The 21,828-nt window shown below is 53.0% G+C and overlaps 1 protein-coding gene across 1 annotated transcript; it reads left to right on the top strand.

Moving 5' to 3' along the window:
- Positions 1-10,876: 10,876 nt before the first annotated feature.
- On the top strand, positions 10,877-14,687 carry LOC128969677 (rRNA 2'-O-methyltransferase fibrillarin-like). Its single transcript, XM_054384570.1, has 2 exons — positions 10,877-10,960; positions 14,325-14,687. The coding sequence occupies exons 1-2, from the start codon at positions 10,877-10,879 to the stop codon at positions 14,685-14,687; spliced, it is 447 nt and encodes a 148-aa protein (XP_054240545.1).
- Positions 14,688-21,828: the final 7,141 nt, after the last annotated feature.

Genomic DNA, 21,828 nt, shown 5'->3' with positions numbered 1-21,828 from the left:
CTCAGAGCTTCTGCCTTTCCTGGGGGGTTAAATAGGGCAGTGGGCAGGGAGGGCAAAGTGGCCACACCTGGGGTGGGAGGAGCCTCCAGCAGAGCCCAGGTGCTCTGGGGTTAGGGGGGAAATGGGAGCTGTGCCAGGCTCTCACCACCCTCATGGTGAAGGACTTCTTCCTAATTCATGTTCCTGCTCCTTCCTGGAAACTGGAGTCCTGGGGGTTTCCTGATGGATAACAGAACTGATTAGTGGAAGCCCAGGCAGGCAGCTTGGGCCTGCAAACCCTTTGCAGTGGAGGGGAATTTAGAACAACTTTCTTTTCCAGCCATCTCTCCTAATGCACGACTGCAGTTGCTGGTTTGCTTTGCCTGCATGCCAAAGGAACAAACCCATCCACACTTCCTAAAACAAAGCACACTGCTGACCTTTCATTATAAATGAAATCCTTCCCTGAGCATCATTTTGCCTGGGGGGAAGAGTCTGAGCTCTTCAGATCCAAGTCACAAGTTTTACCAACAACAACAACAACAACAACAACAGCCAACTGTTCTCCAGGAGGGAGATTTTCCCCTTGGGGAGCCTAGAGAGGCAGGGACTCTTTAGGGTGCCAGGGAGTGATGGGACTGGGGGGAACGGAGCAAAACTAGAAGTGGGGAGATTCAGACTGGGTGTTAGGAAGAAGTTCTTCCCCAGGAGAGTGGTGAGAGCCTGCAATGGGTTGTGCAGGGAGGTGGTTGAGGCCCCAGCCCTGGAGGTGTTTGCAGCCAGGCTGGATGAGGCTCTGGCCAGCCTGCTGTAGTGTGAGGTGTCCCTGGGCATGGCAGGGGGGTTGGAACTGGATGATCCTTGTGGTCCCTTCCAACCCTAACAATTCTCTGATGCTCCCCTTGCTGCATGGTTACAACATGAATGAAGACTCTGCTGCAGGGCACAGGTGGCAGTTGTCATTCTGATCCATTAGGCTGGAAGAGCAGTGCAAGGCCATGGCTGCAATTCCCTCTGAAGGTCTGGCTGAGCATCTCCTCCATGGATTGATCAGGTCCCTGGGAAGTTAAGGTCCATGCTTAGCACTCCTTGTGACTTTCTTTCCTGCAGCATCAATCTTCATATTGATCAAACCATAGAATTATGGAAACCTAGAATGGTCTGGGTTGGAAGAGACCTCCAAAGGTCATCCAGTCCAACCCCCTCTGCAGTCAGCAGGGACAGCCTCAACTAGATCAGGTTTTCCAGAGCCCTGTTGAGCCTTCCTTTGAGCATCTCCAGGGATGGGGCCTCAAGCACCTCCCTGGACAATCTGTTCCAGTGTTCCATGACTCTCATGGTGCAGAACTTATCCTAATAACCAATCCAAATCACACCTGGCACATCTTCAGCCCATTTCCTCTTGCTAGTGAAATAGTTCTGCTTCACTTTGGAGGAATTCAGAAGACTTCCTACCATTTACTGTTGGTGAAATCTTTTATTTTCTTGTTTTCATGTACAGTGAAAAGTCAACAAAAACTTTCCATGGTTAAAAAACCTCTTTGTTAATTTAAAACCTTGACCCGTGGGATGAGAGAGGTTCCCCTCCTGCTCTGCTATACCCTGGTGAGACCACATCTGGAGTGCTGTGTCCAGTTCTGAGCTGGGTGGAGAGAAACCTCATGAAGTACAACCAGGGCAAGTGTAGGGTCCTGCACCTGGGCAAGAATAAGGCCCTGCAGAAGTACAGGTGAGGAATTGGACAGCAGCACCATGGAGAAGGACCTGGGAGTGCTGGGGGACAAGTTGCCCATGAGCCAGCAATGTGTGCTCATGGCCAAGAGGGCCAATCACAGTCTCACAGTCTGTCAGAGGTTGGAAGGGACCTCCAGAGATCATCAGGTCCAACCCCCTGCCAGAGCAGCAGCACTTAGGGTAGTCTGCACAGGAATGCAGCCAGGGGGGGTTGGAAAGGCTCCAGAGAAGGAGACTCCACAACCCCCCTGGGCAGCCTGCTCCAGGGCTCTGGCACCCTCACTGCAAAGAAGTTTCTCCTCATGGTGAGCTGAAATCTTCTCTGTTCAACTTTGAACCCATTGTTCCTTGTCCTATCCCTGTGACCCACCCAAAAGAGCCTGGCCCCCTCCCCTTGACACCCACCCCTCACACATTGAGAGACATTGATCAGATCCCCTCTCAGCCTTCTCTTCTCCACACTAAACAGCCCCAGGGCTCTCAGGCTCTCTTCCCAGGGGAGATGCTCAAGTCCCCTAAGCATCCTCCTGGCTCTCCCTTGGCTTCTCTCCAGCAGGTCTCTGTCTCTCTTGACCTGGGGAGCCCCAAACTGGACACAGGATTGCAGGGGTGGTCTCAGCAGGGCAGAGTAGAGAGGGAGAAGAACTTCCCTAGCCCTGCTGGACACAGCTTTCCTGATCCATCCCAGGATCCCAGTGGCTCTCTTGGCCACCAGAGCACATTGTTGTTCCATGCAGAACTTGCTGCCCACCAGCACTCCAAGGGCTTTCTGTGTGGAGCTGCTCTCCAGCAGGGCAGCCTCTAACCTGTCCTGGTTAGAGGACACTGCAATGTTCTCCTGGAGTGCATGAAGCTGACCTGCTAGGGTTTGCTCTGGAGATGAAGACATAACCTGTGCAGAAAGGCATGGAGGGATCTATCAGAGAGCATCTGCAGCAGAGCTGGCTGATCTGAACCTCATGAGAACACCACCAAAGGAATATATCTATTACAAGCCTATTAATGTCACAGGGAGACTCTCTGTGCAGTTTGTGGTCATTCTTGATCCAATAAAACCCTCTGGGGTTTTATCTATGAATTCAGAATATGACCAAAACAAAACAAAAAAAAAAAAAAGACAAGACTTCAGGAAGGAAAGATGAAAGGCTGCTTTTTTTTTTTTAGCCTCTCTCAGCCACATATCAAATCTTTGGGAGGGGGAATCAGGAGATGTTTACTTCTGCCAGGCTTGTGGATTCAGGTCAAGCTGTGAAAGACCTGAGTTATCTTTTCACTGGCTTGCTGATGAAAGGCAAGATAAAAGCAGAGCAGAGGCAGAGCTGAGAGCTGCCCTGTGCATGCAGCAGGACGTGGCTCTGCTGCATCCCCACATGCCTGGTGTGCTGGAGCTGCATCCAGGAGCACAGGGATTGGGAAGCAATGGGAAACCCAACCTCTGATGGCAATGGTGCCTTTGGCACTACTGATACTGGACTCAGCAGTATATGGGAACCGGATTCAGGAGCTGGATGCTGGAGCTGGATTTAGGATCACAGGGATAGGGATGGAAGGTGAAAGGGACAGAGCCCTCCTGCGACATCGAGCAGGGAAGAAGAGGCTTGACCCTGGTGCTGCCCCAGCTTGCTCCTGAAGATGCTGTCTGTGAGCTCCAGTAAGTAGCAGCACTGAGCAGAGCCTGAGCTCAGCAGTCACACCTCTGAGCAGGAGCAGCTCTGTCCTGGGCCCAACCAGCACAGCTGAGTTGCTTTGACATGGCCCAGCTTAGGAGTGCAGCAGCAATCTTCTTGGCTGTAGCTAGGAGTGTGACATTGTGGAATCAAACCTCTTCCTCCTTTCTTTGCTGCCACCAACACCATCACAGAATCCCAGCACAGTGGGGCTTGGAAGGGATCTCTGGAGATCATCCAGTCCAAGCAGCCTGCCAAAGCAGAAGCACCTAGAGAAGGACACACAGCACCATGTCCAGGTGGGTTTTGAATGTCTCTCCAGAGATGGAGACTCCACCACTTCTGGGCAGCCTGGTCCAGCACTCCATCACTTAGAGAAGTTCATCCTCATGCTTAGATAGAACTATCTGTGTTCCAGTTATGAGGCAACTGGATTGTCTCCAGGCCAGGTATACAGTTTCTCCTTCTACATCAAGCCTACCGTTGATGCCCAGAACCAAAGTTTCTCAGGGTGGATGGAAACACTCATGTTGACTGCAAGATATTCTGGGTCACCTCTTTTTCTCTCTAATGAGGGAAGGGCTTGGGTAGTAATCACAGAGCCTTCTCCTCCTTGTCAGCAGGAGAAACAAAGAGACTGAGAGGAGGGGAGGGGCAAGAAGTCCCTTCTGACCTTTGCTGGTAATTAATCATCAAGTATGAGAATTTGTTTGCCTGCAACCTTGAGCAGTGATTGCAAATGATCACCTAGAGATAGGCCTGGGTGGGATTTTCCCTTCTTCTTTTTCTTTCTATTTCCCCAGCAGTAATTCTCCTGGCTAGCTCTGGCAGTTGAAATTACATTTGACTCGAGCTTCTTCGATCTCCACAGCCCTGGAACACCAAAAAAAAAAAAAAAAAAAAATCACAAGATGGTGAATTCTGCATAATTTCAGCAGTAGGAAGAGTTTCCAATTAGCAAGGCATAAATTGATCCTCTTTGGTTTAATGTCTTGGGCTCCTTTCTGCCCCATGTGCAGATAACAGCTGAGTTTTAATTCATTTTAATTCTATTACCACCCAGAACCATCAGGAACTGTGATAAGTATCTCTCCTAGACATAAATGCCTTGGAGAACCACCCATCAAGGACTGAGTTAACCTCACTGCTGATGGAAATAATAGCATTTACTGGATGAGTTTATTTAGCCTCATTTATAGAACAAATTAACTTTTTTTTTCCTCCCATACAAACACCCTGATATTTGTGGGGTTATTTCCACTGATATCTTCCTACAGAGGCTCCACTTTCCAGGCTGCATTCTCCAAAGGTTTCCTTCATAGAATCCTAGAATCAGTCAGGGTTGGAAGGGACCACAAGGATCATCCAGTTCCAAGTCAATGACATCAGTTGCTCTCCCCTCATCTATTAATGTTGTGACCTCATCTCTGGAAGTGTCCTGCTTAGAACATGCAACCAGAGTGGTATGGCCAGTTTTAGGATGAAATATCCTTAAAATCAGAGAATGATAGAATTGTTTTGGTTGGAAGAGGTCTTTAAGTTCATCAAGTCCAACCATCAACCCAACACCACCACAGCCATTAAACCATGTCCCCAAGTGCCATGGCCACAGGTTTCTGGAACACCTCCAGGCATGGGGACTCCACCATTGCCCTGGGCAGCCTGGGCCAGGCCTTGACAACCCTCAAGGGGAAGAAATTGTTCCTCATGTCCAACTTAAACCTCCCCTGGGAAAACTTGAGGGCATTTTTCTTGTCCTATCATTTGTTTCTTGGCAGTTGATGGTGATTACAGGCTAATGATGAAAAACAAGAGCAAGTTTCTCAGGGTCAAGGACATTCTCAGTATGACAGGCACTTGGGGTTCTTCAGGATGTAGGAGAGCAACCAAAGCTGTGATAAATGGGATTCCTCACGTCTAAAGGTAAAGAAATGGTCCTGAGGCATGCCAGAGGGTCCTGTTGGGTGTCCTGGCACCAACCATCTGGCACCACTGATTGAGCCTCTCCAGAGACATCCCTTTGAGACACTGCCAGGTCCAGCTGAGACTGGAGATAGTTGTCTGAGTAGTGATGGAGCATCAAAAGATGAACATCTACCTGGGTGTTGTCCACTATGGGGACAAGCATCATCCAGCACAGCCCAGAGGAGGGGAAGGAAGGAAAATCCTTCCCTTTGAGGGGATTGGATGTGGCACTTGGTGCCATGGTTTAGGAGTCATGAGGTCTTGGGTGACAGGTTGGACTTGGATGATCCTTGAGGTCTTTTCCAACCTTATTGATTCTGTGATTCTTCTGAGCCCTTTCCAGGTGAAAGACTGGTGGGATACTCCTTTGGTGGCTTTTCAGTTGGTGCTGCTCCCATCTTGAATGTCCCAGCCCAGGAAGGACTTACTGATCTCGGATGTTTCTTCCAACCCTAATGATTCCATGGTGCCTTGCATCCAGGCAGGATGACATCAGCATGCTGTGCTGAGCAGGCTGAAGGAAGAAGAGACCTACCAGAAGAAAGGGTTGCTCTCATATCCTAAGGTATTCCACCCACATTCCCCAAAGTTCATGTCTGTATTCAGGGAGATCATCACCCATCCTGGTGATTACTGCCTTGCAATCAGGGCCCCAGCCTTTTCCAGCTGCTAAAGGGGCTGATGACAGCAAATTAGTTAATTATAGACCTAATTAAAATGTTAATATCATCCATGCTGGGGGTGGATGCAGTTGTTTTTGTCTTCACCATCACTGCCCCAAGCCACGTGCAGCCCTCTGCATGCTCCAGCTGAGGCACATCTGAGCTCTGCAGCTGAAGGGTTTGGCTGGGGACATACCATCAATGGACCATGGTTTGTACCTTGTGGGAAGGACAATGTCCCTCCCCCTCAGAGCTGGAATTTGCAGCTTGGATGGTAGGATGCAAAATGAATCTCTAGGATTTGGGTTGTGATGGGAAAAATCACAGAACTGTAGAGAATGGCAGGTGAGACCCAGGGGCCAAGGCTCATTGTGGGAAGTTCATCAAGGCCAAGTGCTGGGTCCTGCTCCTGGGTCACAACAACCCCATGAGGAGCTACAGACCTGGGGATGTGTGGTGGGAAAGGTGCAACCTGGGGGGATTTGCTGACAGTTGACTGAACCTGAGCCAGCAGTGCCCAGGTGGCCAAGAAAGCCAAAGGCTTTAGACCCTGGAATGGGTTGTGCAGGGAGGTGGTTGAGGCCCCATCCCTGGAGGTGTTTGCAGCCAGGCTGGATGAGGCTCTGGCCAGCCTGCTGTAGTGTGAGGTGTCCCTGGGCATGGCAGGGGGGTTGGAACTGGATGAGCTTTGTGGTCCCTTCCAACCCTGAACAGCCCCAACTCTCTCAGTCTGTCCTCACAGCAGAGCAGCTCCAGCCCTCTGCTCCTCCTGGTGGCCCTTCTCTGGACACCTTCCAGCATCTCCAGATCCCTCTTGGAATAGAGGCTCCAGACCTGGATGCAGTACTCCAGGTGGGGTCTCAGCAGAGCTGAGCAGAGGGGGAGAATCCCCTCCCTTGCCCTGCTGGCCACACTTCTCCTGATGCAGCCCAGGCTCTGCTTGGCTTTCTGGGCTGCAAGTGCACACTGACAGCTCCTGCTGAGCTTCTCATCCCCCAGCACCCCCAAGTCCCTCTCCTCAGGGCTGCTCTCCAGCCAGTCCCTGCCCAGCCTGCATTTCTGCTTGGGATTGCCTCCACCCAGCTGCAGGACCCTGCCCTTGGTCTTGTTGAACCTCCTGAGGCTGGCTTGTGCCCAGCTCTCCAGCCTGTCCAGGTGCCTCTGGATGGATCCCTTCCCTCCAGCCTGGCTGCTGCACCACACAGCTTGGTGTCAGCAGCAAACTTGCTGAGGGTGCACTCAATGCCTCTGTCCATGGCACTGACAAAGATGTTGAACAAGCCTGGTCCCAGGACTGAGCCCTGAGGGACTCTGCTTGTCCCTGGCCTCCACTGGGACATGGAGCCATTGACAGCCACATCCAGATGGGTCTTGAAAGCCTCCAGAGAAGGAGACTTTGTGTTGACTAAAGGCTGAAGATCACTCTACATCTGGCCATGTCCTTGTCCCTTTAGCCCCAGAGACCTCTTACCTGGCTTTAGCCATCTTGCCCTGTGTGCTCATTTTCACCAGCACATGCTAATTGCTCTGGCTGAAGTTCAAAAGCAGATCAGTGTGACCAGGAGGACAGTACTGGTCTTGGGGAGGAACAAGCCCCAGCTCAGCTTCCCACTTGCTGAGCCATTTCACCCCAGAAAAGCAAATAAAAAACAGGTTTATGGGGCTGTTTGTACCCCAGAGATTTTGAACAGCCAGCAGCCAGTCAGCTCTGTTGTGCAGACACCCTGACAGCAGCAGGTTTCCTCCAGTGGGAGAGGGAAATGGGCAGTGTGGAAAATGAGCAGATTTATGGTGATTGTGTGAGAGCAATTCACAGTACAGGCTGGATGGCAGCTTCTACACCGTTGCCTTCCTGCTGCCTCAGAACATCACAGGCAGTGATGGTATTTCCAGGCTCTCCATCAATCTTGCATGGCCATTACCCTGAGAATTTCCCACGCATGCTGCCATTCCAAGATTGCCTTTTTTTATTATCCAGGTATTGCTCAGCACAGGAAATACCAAGGACCTGGTTTTGGGCTACCTGTTGTCACACAGGAGGTGTGGAAAGATCCTCCTCCACCTCTCCCTCCTTATTGCCTGCTCTCTGTGTCTTCTTGGGGAATTGCAGTGGGTGCACCATGCTGACAGGTCATCCAAATACCTACTGCACCCCTGCACAAGGCAGCAGAGGTTTTCAGAACTGAAAAATAACAGTAATAGAACTTTCTAGAGGTCCTTTGCTGCTCAGACTCAGGATATCACTGCTGGGGCTGGCTGAGTCTAATCCCCACACACAGCCCTGAGCATTGAAGGAAGAGTTACAGGCTCCTGGAGACAGAGCTCCAGAAAATTGTTATCTCCAGCTCCAGGATCCCCTCTCAGGCTGCTCTTCTGCAGGCTCACCAGCCCCAGGTCTCAGCCTTTCCTCTTCACAGAGATGCTCCAGGCCCTTCAGTATCTTTGGAGCCTCCCCCGGACTCTCTCCAGTAGTTCCCTGTCTGTCTTGAACTGGAGAGCCCAGAACTGGCCTCAAGTCTCCACCTATGGCCTCAGCAGGGCAGAGCAGAGGAGTAGGAGAACCTCCCTCAACCTGCTGGCCACACTCTTCTTCATGCACTCCAGGAGATCATTGGCCCTCTTGGCCATGAGCACACATTGCTGGCTCATGGGCAACTTGTCCCTCAGCACTCCCAGGTCCTTCTCCATGGTGCTGCTGTCCAACTCCTCACCTGTACTTCTGCAGGGCCTTATTCTTGCCCAGGTGCAGGACCCTACACTTGCCCTGGTTGTACTTCATGAGGTTTCTCTCCACCCAGCTCAGAACTGGACACAGCACTCCAGATGTGGTCTCACCAAGGTATAGCAGAGCAGGAGGAGAACCTCTCTCATCCCAGGGGTCAAGGTTTTATATCATAAAAGATTTTTTTTTTTTCATCATGGAAGGTTTTTATTGACTTTTTGCTGTACATTAAAAAAAAAAAAAAAACAACAAACCAAAACCAGATTTACTCAAAGAGTAAATGGTGTGAAGTCCTCTCAATTCCTCCAAAGTGAAGCAGAACTATTTCACTTCAACATAAACCAGCTAGGGTTTGTCCAGGGAGGTGATTGAGGCCCCATCCCTGGAGGTGTTTGCAGCCAGGCTGGATGAGGCTCTGGCCAGCCTGCTGTAGTGTGAGGTGTCCCTGGGCATGGCAGGGGGGTTGGAACTGGATGATCCTTGTGGTCCCTTCCAACCCTGACTGATTCTAGGATTCTATGATTCCTGACCATGCAAAGAGAGGCACAGCTCAAAGGAGAGGCTTGGCAGATGCATGAACACTTCATCAGCAGAATCATAGAATCATAAAGGTTGGAAAAGACCTCTGAGGTCGTAAAGTCCACCCTTCTACTCAACACCTTCATGACCACTAGGCCATGTCTTGAAGTGCCACATCCATTCATTTTTTGAACACTTCCAGGGAAGCAGAAGAAATATTCACAGCCACAGAAACTTTTTTGAACACATGAAAAAAGACCTGAGAAGAAAAGGCAACTGTTGAAAAAAAACTGTTGAAAGAAAGGTTCAAATGGGACTTTCTCAGAAATCTGCATTTGAGCTCCACAGAGGATGCTCTTCAAAGCTTGGCTTTCTCTGGAGGTGTATTATCAAAGCCAAGGCCCTGTTCAGCCAGGTCTTGAACACCTCCAGGGAGGGGACATCCACAACCTCCCTGGGCAACCTGTTCCAGTGTCTCACCACCCTCACTGGAAAGAATTTCTTCCTAATCTCCAATCTCAATATCCCCTCTTCCAACTCAAAGCCATTTCCCTTTGTTCTAGCACTACCAACCCTTGAAAAAAGACCCTCCCCAGCTCTCCTGTAGCCTCCTTCAGATGCTTGAAGGTCTTGCAGAACCTTCTATGCTCCAGGATGAACAGCTCTAACTTCCTCAGCCTGTCCCTATAGGAGAGGTTCTCTTCATGGCCTCCTCTGGACCCACTCCAACAGTTCCATGTCCTTCTTGTGCTGAGGGTACCAGGACTAGATGTAGTGCTTCAAGTGGGGTCTCACCAAGGCAGAGCAGGTGGGCAGAATCTCAGGTGGCCAGAATCCCAGGTGGGCAGAATCCCCTCCCTGGTCTTGCTGTTCTCTCTGCTTTTGATACACCCCAGGGCTTGGTTGCCTTCTGGGCTGCCAGTGACCATTGCTGGCTGATGTTGAGTTTGTCCTCAACTGACACCTCCAAATCCTTGTCCTCCAGGCTGCTCTTGAGCCTTTCCTCTCCCAGCCTAGATTTCTGCTTGGAATTGCCCTGATCCATGTGCAGGACTTTACACTTGGCCCTGTTGAAGGTCATAAGGTTGGCTCAGGTCTACTTTTCCAGCTCTCCAACCCCTCCCAAGTCTGATTCAGCTGATCAGAAGGTGAGAAAGAAGCTGGCAGTGAGATGCCCAGCAAATTAGATTAATCAGAGCCCACAAGAATCCAAGTGAGAGACAATCCTGCAGCAGTGAACACGACTGCAAATTGTCAGCTAGCTGCTGAAGCATTGCAAGGACAGCAGCTGATTAAAATAAACAAATTATTCTTTTCACAATCTCTGCTCTCCACCAGGGGAAACAAAAGCATCTTGGTGATCTAATTGCTTGGAAGAAAAACCCCATTAACATGACAATTCCCTCTGAGTGGGCTTGAGGTGTCCCTGCTCAGAGCACCCATCCCTATGACAACACAACTCTTGCTGAAGGCTCCCAGGATTGTGGGGCAGAGCATCTTTCCAAGGAGCTGTCCTGCCCTTTCAGCCTCTCCAACAGCAGCCTGGGCTGCACCAGAAGAAGCCTGGCCAGCAGATGGGGGAAGGTGATTGTGTCTGCCCTGCTTTGCTCTGGTGAGGCCTCGGGGAAATGAGGCTGGATCCTTCCTTTCTCCTCTCCCTCACCCCACAAAAGTCTGAGGAGCTAAATGAGCTCTTCCTGAACGTGAAGGAGGTGAGAGAGAACATGAGGAGAGAATGGGAATCTGAAAAATGAGAGATGTTGAAACACAAGGGCATGTCCTTGACTGAACTGTGTGTTCCCTGCCTGAGAATCTCACAAGGTTCAAGAAGGCAAAGTGCAAGGTTCTGCACTTGGGTTGGGGCAATGCTCCATAGCAGTACAGGCTGGGGAATGATGAGCTTGAGAGCAGTCCTGCAGAACAGCCCTTGGAGTGCTGGTGGGTGAGAAACTGGACATTAGCCAGCAATGGGCACTTGCAGCCCTGCAGAACAGCCCTTGGAGTGCTGGTGGGTGAGAAACTGGACATGAGCCAGCAATGGGGAGTTGCAGCCCTGCAGAACAGCCCTTGGAGTGCTGGTGGGTGAGAAACTGGACATGAGCCAGCAATGGGGAGTTGCAGCCCAGAAGGCCTGTGGCACCCTGGGCTTCATCAAAAGAAGCCTGGCCAGCAGATGGGGAGAGGTGATTCTGCCACTCTGCTCTGGTGAGACCTCACCTGGAGTGCTGTGTCCAGCTCTGAGAATCTCACAAGGTTCAAGAAGGCAAAGTGCAAGGTTCTGCAGCTGGACAACCCATTCCAGGCTCTCACCACTCTCATGGGGAAGAACTTCTTCCTGACACCCAGTCTGAATCTCCCCACTTCTAGTTTTGCTCCATTCCCCCCAGTCCCATCACTACCTGGCACCCTAAAGAGTCCCTGCCTCTCTAGGCTCCCCAAGGGGAAAATCTCCCTCCTGGAGAACAGTTGGCTGTTGTTGTTGTTGTTGTTGTTGTTGGTAAAACTTGTGACTTGGATCTGAAGAGCTCAGACTCTTCCCCCCAGGCAAAATGATGCTCAGGGAAGGATTTCATTTATAATGAAAGGTCAGCAGTGTGCTTTGTTTTAGGAAGTGTGGATGGGTTTGTTCCTTTGGCATGCAGGCAAAGCAAACCAGCAACTGCAGTCGTGCATTAGGAGAGATGGCTGGAAAAGAAAGTTGTTCTAAATTCCCCTCCACTGCAAAGGGTTTGCAGGCCCAAGCTGCCTGCCTGGGCTTCCACTAATCAGTTCTGTTATCCATCAGGAAACCCCCAGGACTCCAGTTTCCAGGAAGGAGCAGGAACATGAATTAGGAAGAAGTCCTTCACCATGAGGGTGGTGAGAGCCTGGCACAGCTCCCATTTCCCCCCTAACCCCAGAGCACCTGGGCTCTGCTGGAGGCTCCTCCCACCCCAGGTGTGGCCACTTTGCCCTCCCTGCCCACTCCCCTATTTAACCCCCCAGGAAAGGCAGAAGCTCTGAGCTGAGCCCATCTGGGCTGAGGGGTCCTTGTCTTCTCCTCACTGGTGAGTCCCCATGGTGCACACCATGTGTCTTTGTGGGGGGGAAGAAGGGACGAAGGCCAGGGGGCCTGGTGGCCCCCTGGCTAGGTAGGGCTAGTTGCTGCTCTAATCTCATCCATGGTGCTGTCTGGGCCTCCTTACTGGGGCTGAGCTGCTCTGTGTGGTGTTTGGGCTGCTTGAGGGTCGTGTCCCAGGCTCTGGGATGGGTGGAAGAAAGGTGGTGGTGGAGCAGGAACTGTTTAGGCAGGGTGAAGGATGGAGGTGGGGAGCAGGAGCTGCTCTGGGAGGATGAAGGGTGGGGAGGGAGTAGTAGGAGCTGCTTGGGGAGGATGAAGGGTGGGGAGGGAGTGGTAGGAGCCGCGTGGGGAGGATGAAGGGTGGGGAGGGAGTGGTAGGAGCCGCGTGGGGAGGATGAAGGGTGGGGAGGGAGTGGTAGGAGCCGCGTGGGGAGGATGAAGGGTGGGGAGGGAGTGGTAGGAGCCGCGTGGGGAGGATGAAGGGTGGGGAGGGAGTGGTAGGAGATGCTTGGGGAGGATGAAGGGTGGGGAGGGAGTGGTAGGAGCTGCTTGGGGAGGATGAAGGGTGGGGAGGGAGTGGCAGGAGCCGCTTGGGGAGGATGAAGGGTGGGGAGGGAGTAGTAGGAGCTGCTTGGGGAGGATGAAGGGTGGGGAGGGAGTAGTAGGAGCTGCTTGGGCTGATGAAGGGTGGGGAGGGAGTAGTAGGAGCCGCTTGGGGAGGATGAAGGGTGGGGAGGGAGTAGTAGGAGCCGCGTGGGGAGGATGAAGGGTGGGGAGGGAGTAGTAGGAGCCGCGTGGGGAGGGAGTAGTAGGAGCCGCTTGGGGAGGATGAAGGGTGGGGAGGGAGTGGCAGGAGCCGCGTGGGGAGGATGAAGGGTGGGGAGGGAGTGGCAGGAGCCGCGTGGGGAGGATGAAGGGTGGGGAGGGAGTGGCAGGAGCCGCGTGGGGAGGATGAAGGGTGGGGAGGGAGTGGCAGGAGCCGCGTGGGGAGGATGAAGGGTGGGGAGGGAGTGGCAGGAGCCGCGTGGGGAGGATGAAGGGTGGGGAGGGAGTGGCAGGAGCCGCTTGGGGAGGCTGAAGGGCGGGGAGGGAGTGGCAGGAGCCGCGTGGGGAGGCTGAAGGGCGGGGAGGGAGTGGCAGGAGCCGCGTGGGGAGGCTGAAGGGCGGGGAGGGAGTGGCAGGAGCCGCTTGGGGAGGAGGAAGGGCGGGGAGGGAGTGGCAGGAGCCGCTTGGGGAGGAGGAAGGGCGGGGGAGGGAGTGGCAGGAGCCGCTTGGGGAGGAGGAAGGGCGGGGAGGGAGTGGCAGGAGCCGCGTGGGGAGGAGGAAGGGCGGGGAGGGAGTGGCAGGAGCCGCGTGGGGAGGAGGAAGGGCGGGGAGGGAGTGGCAGGAGCCGCGTGGGGAGGAGGAAGGGCGGGGAGGGAGTGGCAGGAGCCGCGTGGGGAGGAGGAAGGGCGGGGAGGGAGTGGCAGGAGCCGCGTGGGGAGGAGGAAGGGCGGGGAGGGCGTGGCAGGAGCCGCGTGGGGAGGAGGAAGGGCGGGGAGGGCGTGGCAGGAGCCGCGTGGGGAGGAGGAAGGGCGGGGAGGGCGTGGCAGGAGCCGCGTGGGGAGGAGGAAGGGCGGGGAGGGCGTGGCAGGAGCCGCGTGGGGAGGAGGAAGGGCGGGGAGGGCGTGGCAGGAGCCGCGTGGGGAGGAGGAAGGGCGGGGAGGGCGTGGCAGGAGCCGCGTGGGGAGGAGGAAGGGCGGGGAGGGCGTGGCAGGAGCCGCGTGGGGAGGGGGAAGGGCGTGGCAGGAGCCGCGTGGGGAGGGGAAGGGCGGGGAGGGCGTGGCAGGAGCCGCGTCGGGGAGGGGGAAGGGCGGGGAGGGCGTGGCAGGAGCCGCGTGGGGAGGGGAAGGGCGGGGAGGGCGTGGCAGGAGCCGCGTGGGGCGGGGGAAGGGCGGGGAGGGCGTGGCAGGAGCCGCGTGGGGCGGGGGAAGGGCGGGGAGGGCGTGGCAGGAGCCGCTTTGGGGCGGGGGAAGGGCGGGGAGGGCGTGGCAGGAGCCGCTTTGGGGCGGGAGAAGGGCGGGGAGGGCGTGGCAGGAGCCGTTTCGGGGCGGGCGAAGGGCGGGGAGGGCGTGGCAGGAGCCGCTTTGGGGCGGGTGAAGGGCGGGGGGGGCGTGGCAGGAGCCGCTTCGGGGCGGACGAAGGGCTGGGGAGGGCGTGGCAGGAGCCGCTTCGGGGCGGACGAAGGGCGGGGGGGGCGTGGCAGGAGCCGCTTCGGGGCGGATGAAGGGCGGGGGGGGCGTGGCAGGAGCCGCTTCGGGGCGGATGAAGGGCGGGGGGGGCGTGGCAGGAGCCGCTTTGGGGCGGATGAAGGTGGAAGCCCCCTCCCTGCAGTTTAAGGCCAGGCTGGTATGTGTCTCTTGGCAACCTCATCTAGTGTGAGGTGTCCCTGCCCATGGCAGGGGTTGGAGCTAAATGATCTTTAAGGTCCCTTGAAACCTCAACCATTCTAAGAATCTAGGAGTGGATGTCCTTGCTGACTGCTGGTGGGGTTGGCCAAGATGCCCTCTGAGGATCCCTTCCAACCTGCTGCAGTCTGAGGTTCTGCAGGGTTGGCAAAAATGCCGAGAATAAGGTAAGATAAAACTCAAGCTCAATAAAGTCTTCTCCCAGCAGCTCTGAGCCTGCAGCTCCAATGTGGGACACTCCTTCAAGTCTCAGTTACAAGATATGAACCAGGAGGTCCCAGCTCCCTGCTTCCATCCCAATGTGAGCTGCAGACCTGGCTCTGGCCATGGCCCAGGTGTTCATATTGTGGTTCCCAGTTTCACTAAGCATGCACAAATGAAAGCTGCCAGAGATTTTCTTGTCTTTACGTTTTCCCACTCTACCCTTCCATGGATAGGTAGAGTCATGGAACCCGTTGGGTTGGAAAAGACCTCTGAGATCATTGAGTCCAAGCATCAAGCCAACACCTCCATGTCCTTGAAATCCTGTCCCAAAGTGCCATGGCCACACATTTCTTGAGTGCCTCCAGGGATGGAGAGACCACCACCTCCCTGGGCAGCCTGTTCCAGTGCCTGACAATTCCTGCAAGGAAGAAATTGTTCCTCATGTCCAACACTAAACCTCCCCTGCCAGAATTTGAGGCCATTTCCTTTCATTCTCTCCTGTGTTCCTTTGGTGAAGAGACCAACCCTGACTTTGCTCCAACCTCTTTTCAAGGAGTTGTTGAGAGCATTGAGGTCTCCTCTCAGCCTCCTCTTCTCCAGCCTAACCCAGCCCAGTTCCCTCAGCTGCTCCTCAGATATTCCTCTTCCCTAGATATTCCAGAGGACATCTCAAATCTATTGATCTAACTCTTTATTTTGAGGGCTTCTGAAGCAAAAGTTCCTTTTTCTGCTAACGATTAATCATGTCAACACTTTTTTTTTTTCCTCTCCCCTGAAAGACAGAAGAAAAGGCCAAGGTAGCAGAGTGCAATTTCCAGCCCTTTGAGCACGAACTTTAAAGCTCATCAGCTTTGTGAAGTGGTGCCATCAAATATCAGTTACCCTGGAATAAAATTAAGCTTAGTTTACACCCAGAGCCCTCATGTGCTGGGCAGGAGTCAACTCAGGATTGGAATGACAGGTCCTTTGGGTCAAGAGATAATGAGAAGTGAACTTCCTTGTGCTTTTTTTGTGGGGGTCAGGCATTAAGGACACCCTTCCCTGGAGGATGTTTTGAAGAACATGGAGGGTGTTATTCAGCATGAGGGATCTGCAGCTGTTCCAACAGCAGCTCTGTCAGCAATGAGCATTGGAAAGTGGCTGGGCTCATCTTCTTGACACCCACCCTCCAGATAGTTATAAACATGGGGCAGATCCCCTCTCAGGCTGCTCTTCTGCAGGCTAAGCTGCCCCAGGTATCTCAGCCTTTCCTCATCAGACAGATTTTCCAGTCCCTTCATCATCCTCATAGACTCCACCAGGCTCTCTCTACCATATCCTTGTCCCTCAGGAGCTGGGGAGTCCAGAACTGCACACAATATCCTCACCTGGCCAGAGAGAGAAGGGTGTCATGGGGACCACATCAAAGGCCCTACAGGAGTCCAGACAGACAACATCCAGAGCTCTTCCCTTGTCCACTGATGTAGTCACTCCACCAGACAAGGTCCCTAGGTCCAAAGCTCCTTAATTAACTTTTCTATTGTATACCTTGATTAGATTTCTGCCCCCAGGCTCCGTCTCCTGCTTTCTAACCTCCTCAAAATGTGGTGGCAAAGCTCCCTCAGTCACCCAGCACAATAAAAAATCAGCTCCAGCAGCTCCTTTTCAAGACTTATAACCCCACCATTGCTATGCACAACAGCAGCAGAGCTAAATAAGACTGATTTGTGGTCAGGTCTTGTTGTGACCAGACCTCCTGCCTCATCCCTGCAGTCCCTGAAAGGTGGGCTTGGAGCAGGGAAGCCGGGATGGGATCATAGAGCCATGGAATGGGTTGGGTTGGAAGGGACCTTAAAGATCATCTCGTTCCAACTCCACTGGCATGGGCAGGGACACCTTCCAGGATGCTCAAAGCCTCATCCAAGCTGGCCTTGAACACCTCCAGGCAGGGGCCATCCACAACCTCCCTGGGCAACCTGTGCCAGTGTCTCACCACCCTCCCTGGAAAGGATTTCTTCCTAATGCCCAGTCTAAATGTCCCCTTCTCAAGCTTAAGGAGGGATTGGTAGTAGGAACAATCCCACCTCACTGTCCCCCTTCTTCTGAATCACAGAATTACTGAAGTGTAGAATTATTTTGGTTGGGAAAGACCTCCAGGCTCAACCAGTCCAACCATTAACTCAGCACTAAAGCATGTCCCTCAACACCACATCTCCACAGCTTTGAAAACCTTCCAGGCATGGGCACTCCACCACTGCCCAGGGCCAGGCTTTGACAACCTTCAAAGGGAAGAAACTTTTCCTCGTGTCCAGCCTTAAGCTCTTGTGGTGCAACTTGAGGCTGTTTCCTCTTGTCCCATCACTTGTTTCTTGGGAGAAAAGACCAACTCCCGTCTGGCTCCAACCTCCTTTCAGGAAGTTGTAGAGAGCCAGAAAGTCTGCCCTCAGCCTCCTATTGTCCAAACTGAATACCAGCAGGTCCCTCACCTCCACCACTGCCCTGCCTGCAGCCACCAGGCTACAGAAATCTGCTGTGAGATCCAGAAACTGCCTTCACTGAGCAGAAGCTGAGCTCAGTGCCCACAGCTCTGAAACCAAACCATCTCTGCTCCGCCCAAACCAGGACACCCTTCTGATGCACATCTGCTTTTTCTGGAGCTGTTTTTTTGCCACCTTTTCATTCCATGTCTGAACTTCCAGCAGAACTCCATTGCATTATCAAACAAATTATAAAGGTGAGGGCATTTGTGACATAGAAGAGCATAAAAAGAGACATAAAAAAACCTGAAGGTCCTTCTCTTCCTCTCACCAGTGTCAAGTGGAAGTCACTGAGCTGCCAAAGTGATGTTGAGTGCTCCATGAGAAGGATGCAGTGTTGGTGTGGTTGAGATCAGGCATCTTCCCAGGGTGCTTGGAGGAAAAACCAAAAATCAGTCCTCTGAAGAGCTCCTTGATGGATCTGGATGTGCTCAGACTTGGTCATCACTCAGCTGGATTTGCCCTGTGCTGGGAGCAGTTCTCAGCCACCCTTGGTGTATTTCTGCTCACTTCTTCACCTTGGTATTGGTCATATCCTTGACCAACCCATTTGGAAAGGTCAAGCCCAACCTCAGAAGCTCTCAGAGCAAAGCCCAGGAATGTGGGCACTTGACTGCTTCCACCAGCCCCTCTCCTGGAGGCATGTCCCAGCAATGTGTACAATGCTGGCATGGACAATCCCACTGAGGCTTGTGTTACCTTGACAGGACAATTTCTCACTTTTGCACCACAAATTCCTTTTAGCTCACTCTAGGCTCAGGATGGGTTGTGGCACACATCACAGGGGTCATTTCCAAGTGTTCTCTTCACAGTTTTCCCCCTTGCCCTGCTGAAGAACTCTGGTTTTCCACATGTCCTCGTGCTTCCTTGCAACATAGAATCAGCCAGGTTGGAAGAGACCTCCAAGATCACCCAGTCCAAGCTAGCACCCAGCCCTATCCAATCAACCAGACCCTGGCACCAAGTGCCTCACCCAGGCTTCTCTTGAACATCTCCAGGGATGGGGACTCCACCACCTCCCTGGGCAGCACATTCCAATGGGCAATCTCTCTCTCTGTGAAGAACTTCCTCCTAACATCCAGCCTGGACCTCCCCTGGCACAGCTTGAGACTGTGTCCTCTTGTTCTGCTGCTGGTTGCCTGGGAGAAGAGACCAACCCCCTCCTGGCTACAACCTCCCCTCAGGTAGTTGTAGACAGCAATGAGGTCAGCCTTGAGCCTCCTCTTGTCCAGGCTAAACACCCCCAGCTCCCTCAGCCTCTCCTCACAGGGTTTGTGTTCCAGACCCCTCCCCAGCTTCCTTGCCCTTCTCTGGACACCTTCCAGTCCCTCAACATCTCTCTTGAACTGAGGAGCCCAGAACTGGACACAGTACATGGAACATGGCACCATTAAAATGGGGGGATCTGCTCCTGACTCATCTGAGCCTTGCTTGGCCCAAAATTGAATCCAGGATTCAAGCTGTGGTCTCAGTAGTGTTGAGTAGAAGGGGATGATCTCTGCTGTGGTCCTGCTGGACACACTATCTTTGCCTTCCCTCCATGTGTCCTTTGACCCAGGTGCTCACAGCCCTTCTGCAGCCACACAAGCTCCAGGTATTTCCAGGAGGCTCCTATCCTTCTGGTGTTTGCACAGCTCTTGCTGGAGAGAAAAGAAAAATCCTCCTGGTGTGCAGGTGTTGGTGAAGCAGAGTTGGGGTCGATCCCTCACCACCTCCTTTCATCCCAGCCTTTCCTGGGTCCTTCCTGGGTCAAGCAGGGATGGAAAACTTCCTTTGCTTTCCAGGAAGGTGCAACAGACAAAACCCACAGACTTGCATCAAACTTCTGGGCTACAAAGATGCTGAGGGAACTGGAACATCTCTCTGATGAGGAAAGACTGAGGGAATTGGGGTCTTTATTCTGGCAAAGAGCAGCCTAAAGAGGATGAGGGAGGGTGGTTCTCATCAATGCTGATCAATACTTCCAGGGTGGGGGTCAGGAGGATGGGACCAGGCTCTTTTCAGTGGTGCCCAGTGACAGGACAAGGGGTAACAGGCACAAACTGGAACATGAGAAGTTCCATCGAAACATGAAGAGGAACTTCTTTAATTTAAGGGTGATGGAGCCCTGGAGCAGGCTGCCCAGAGAGGTGGTGGAGTCTCCATCTCTGGAGACATTCAAAACCCAGCAGGATGTGTTCCTGTGTGACCTCCTCTAGGTGACCCTGCCTTGGCAGGACTTGTTGACCTCCAGAGGTCCCTCCCAAGCCCTACTGGTCTGTGATTCTGTCATCCCTGTCATTCCAGTGTTTATCCTGGGCTGAGACAAGGAATTAAAGTCACACATCTTGGCTTCTTTTTTTTTTTTCCCTCTCCTCCTGCATTTCTTCTCCAGAGGCTTGTTTACACCAGACTTGGCTGATCAGATGCAGAAAACAATAATCTATTTTTAACCAATTAATTCCAAATGGTATTTGCAGCATCCTGGCTAATCACTCCCTTCTTGCCTACCTGAAAAGAAAACCAAACACCATCTGCATATTTAAAGCCCAAGCCAGGAAACATTCCCACCATACAAGTGATCAGCAGTGTCTCTTTCCCTGACCCTAGGCCTGGGGAAGCAACAGGACTGGCTGGTGTGGGCTTGGTCATCATGTTAGCATCATTCCTGGTGTCCTACCTTTCTCTCAGCACATGCTTCCAGGGTGCAAACTTGCCCTTAACCATCTCCCCATCAGGAGGTGGCCAAAGGAGCAAGGCAGGGACAAAATCAGCCTTTTAAGAGTAATTATTGTTCATCTCAAGGGTATGGACAAGTGTAGGACGTGAGGACATTGTTCCAAGCTCTGCATGCCTCTCCTTGCCTCACACTCTCTTTGGAGTACCTTTATGGTGGCACAGGTGCTTCAGCAGCTGAAAGGGGGCTGAGAGGCCTGGGGCTGTTGAGCCTGAAGAAAAGACTGAAAGGAGGTTTTTCTAAATGCTTATCAGTAGCTACAGCGCCAAGAGGCTGGGGCCAGACTCTTTTCAGTGGTGCCCAGTGATAGTGATAGGACAAAGGGCAATGGGCACAAACTGGAACCCAGGAGGTTCCATCTGATCAGGAGGAGAAAACTCTTTGGTGTGAGGTTGTTGGAGCCCTGGAGCAGAGGGGTTTGACTGGATGATCCCCAGAGGTCCCTTCCAACCCCCACCATGCTGGGATTCTGGGATCTGCTGAGCAGGTGCCACAACTCCCCAGCACCACACACCCTGTCTGGTGTCCCAGAGGATGCCAGCTCTCAGTGTGATGCCCAGCAGACAGCCTGGACCCCAGCCCACTGAGATGCTGCTGGGAGGTCGAATCTTAAATTATTTTTTTCTTATCTTATGAATAGAATCCTAGAATCAGTCAGGGTTGGAAGGGACCACAAGGACCATCCAGTTCCAACCCCCCTGCCATGCCCAGGGACACCTCACACTACAGCAGGCTGGCCAGAGCCTCATCCAGCCTGGCTGCAAACACCTCCAGGGCTGGGGCCTCAACCACCTCCCTGCACAACCCATTCCAGGCTCTCACCACTCTCCTGGGGAAGAACTTCTTCCTCACCTCCACTCTCAATCTCCCCACTTCCAGCTTGATTCCATTCCCCCTAGAAATAGAAACCCCACTATTTTATGACATGAGAATGCATACTTCATAGAAATCAACACCTATGTATTTTTTACACCCAGGACACCAAAAAAAAAAAAAAAAAAAGGGATAGGCTGAGAACTGCAGGTGTCAAGGAAGAAGCATCACTAAGGTAAATGCTGTCCAAACACACAGTGACTGATGGTGACAAGCACCAGCATCATCTGATTTCTTGACAAACGAGGCCAATCTCCCAGTGCTGACAGCTTCCAAAGGCAGCAGGCTGGCCCAGCTGTGCAGCCAGCTGGAGACAGCCCCAGCAGAGCATCCAAGGGCTGCACCAGGACGGGAGGGAGAGCAGCATCCTCACCCAACCCTGCACCACGGCGCATTAACTCCGGCCATGATGAATGCGTATTGGCGAGAGGTTGGAGGGAGTTCTTATTGCTGGTGCCCAGGCTGCATTTATTCTGTTGATAAAGATGATTCTTCATCTCCCAGGACTATCTGCTTGACATCTGTTATGCCTACACACAGCTCCTTCCTTCAGTGCTGCGATGAGGAGCAGCTTTGTAATTGACTTCAGTCAAAGCCCCCTCGCCCTAGATCAGCGCGCGGGAAGAAAGGGATCGAAAAGGGAAGCAACAACCTCAATCTATTCTCTAAACTTTCATCATCACTCTCTGCAGCTCCAGTCCTCTTTGTTCAAAGCTTAGCCTGAGCTTAAAATTCACAGCCTGTGTAGAGGAGCAAAAAAACC

The sequence above is a fragment of the Indicator indicator genome, chromosome 10 (genome assembly GCF_027791375.1).
Source record: "Indicator indicator isolate 239-I01 chromosome 10, UM_Iind_1.1, whole genome shotgun sequence".
Classification (NCBI taxonomy): Eukaryota; Metazoa; Chordata; class Aves; order Piciformes; family Indicatoridae; genus Indicator; species Indicator indicator.
This window is presented reverse-complemented; position numbering and strand designations above follow the sequence as displayed.

What these genes read in the sequence shown, in the direction of transcription:
- LOC128969677 (XM_054384570.1), top strand. Translation starts at nt 10,877, where the DNA reads ATGAGGCTGGATCCTTCCTTTCTCCTCTCCCTCACCCCACAAAAGTCT. An exon ending in TCTTCCTGAACGTGAAGGAG is followed by an intron (nt 10,961 to 14,324) that starts GTGAGAGAGAAC and finishes GGGCGGGGGAAG; the next exon opens with GGCGGGGAGGGCGTGGCAGG.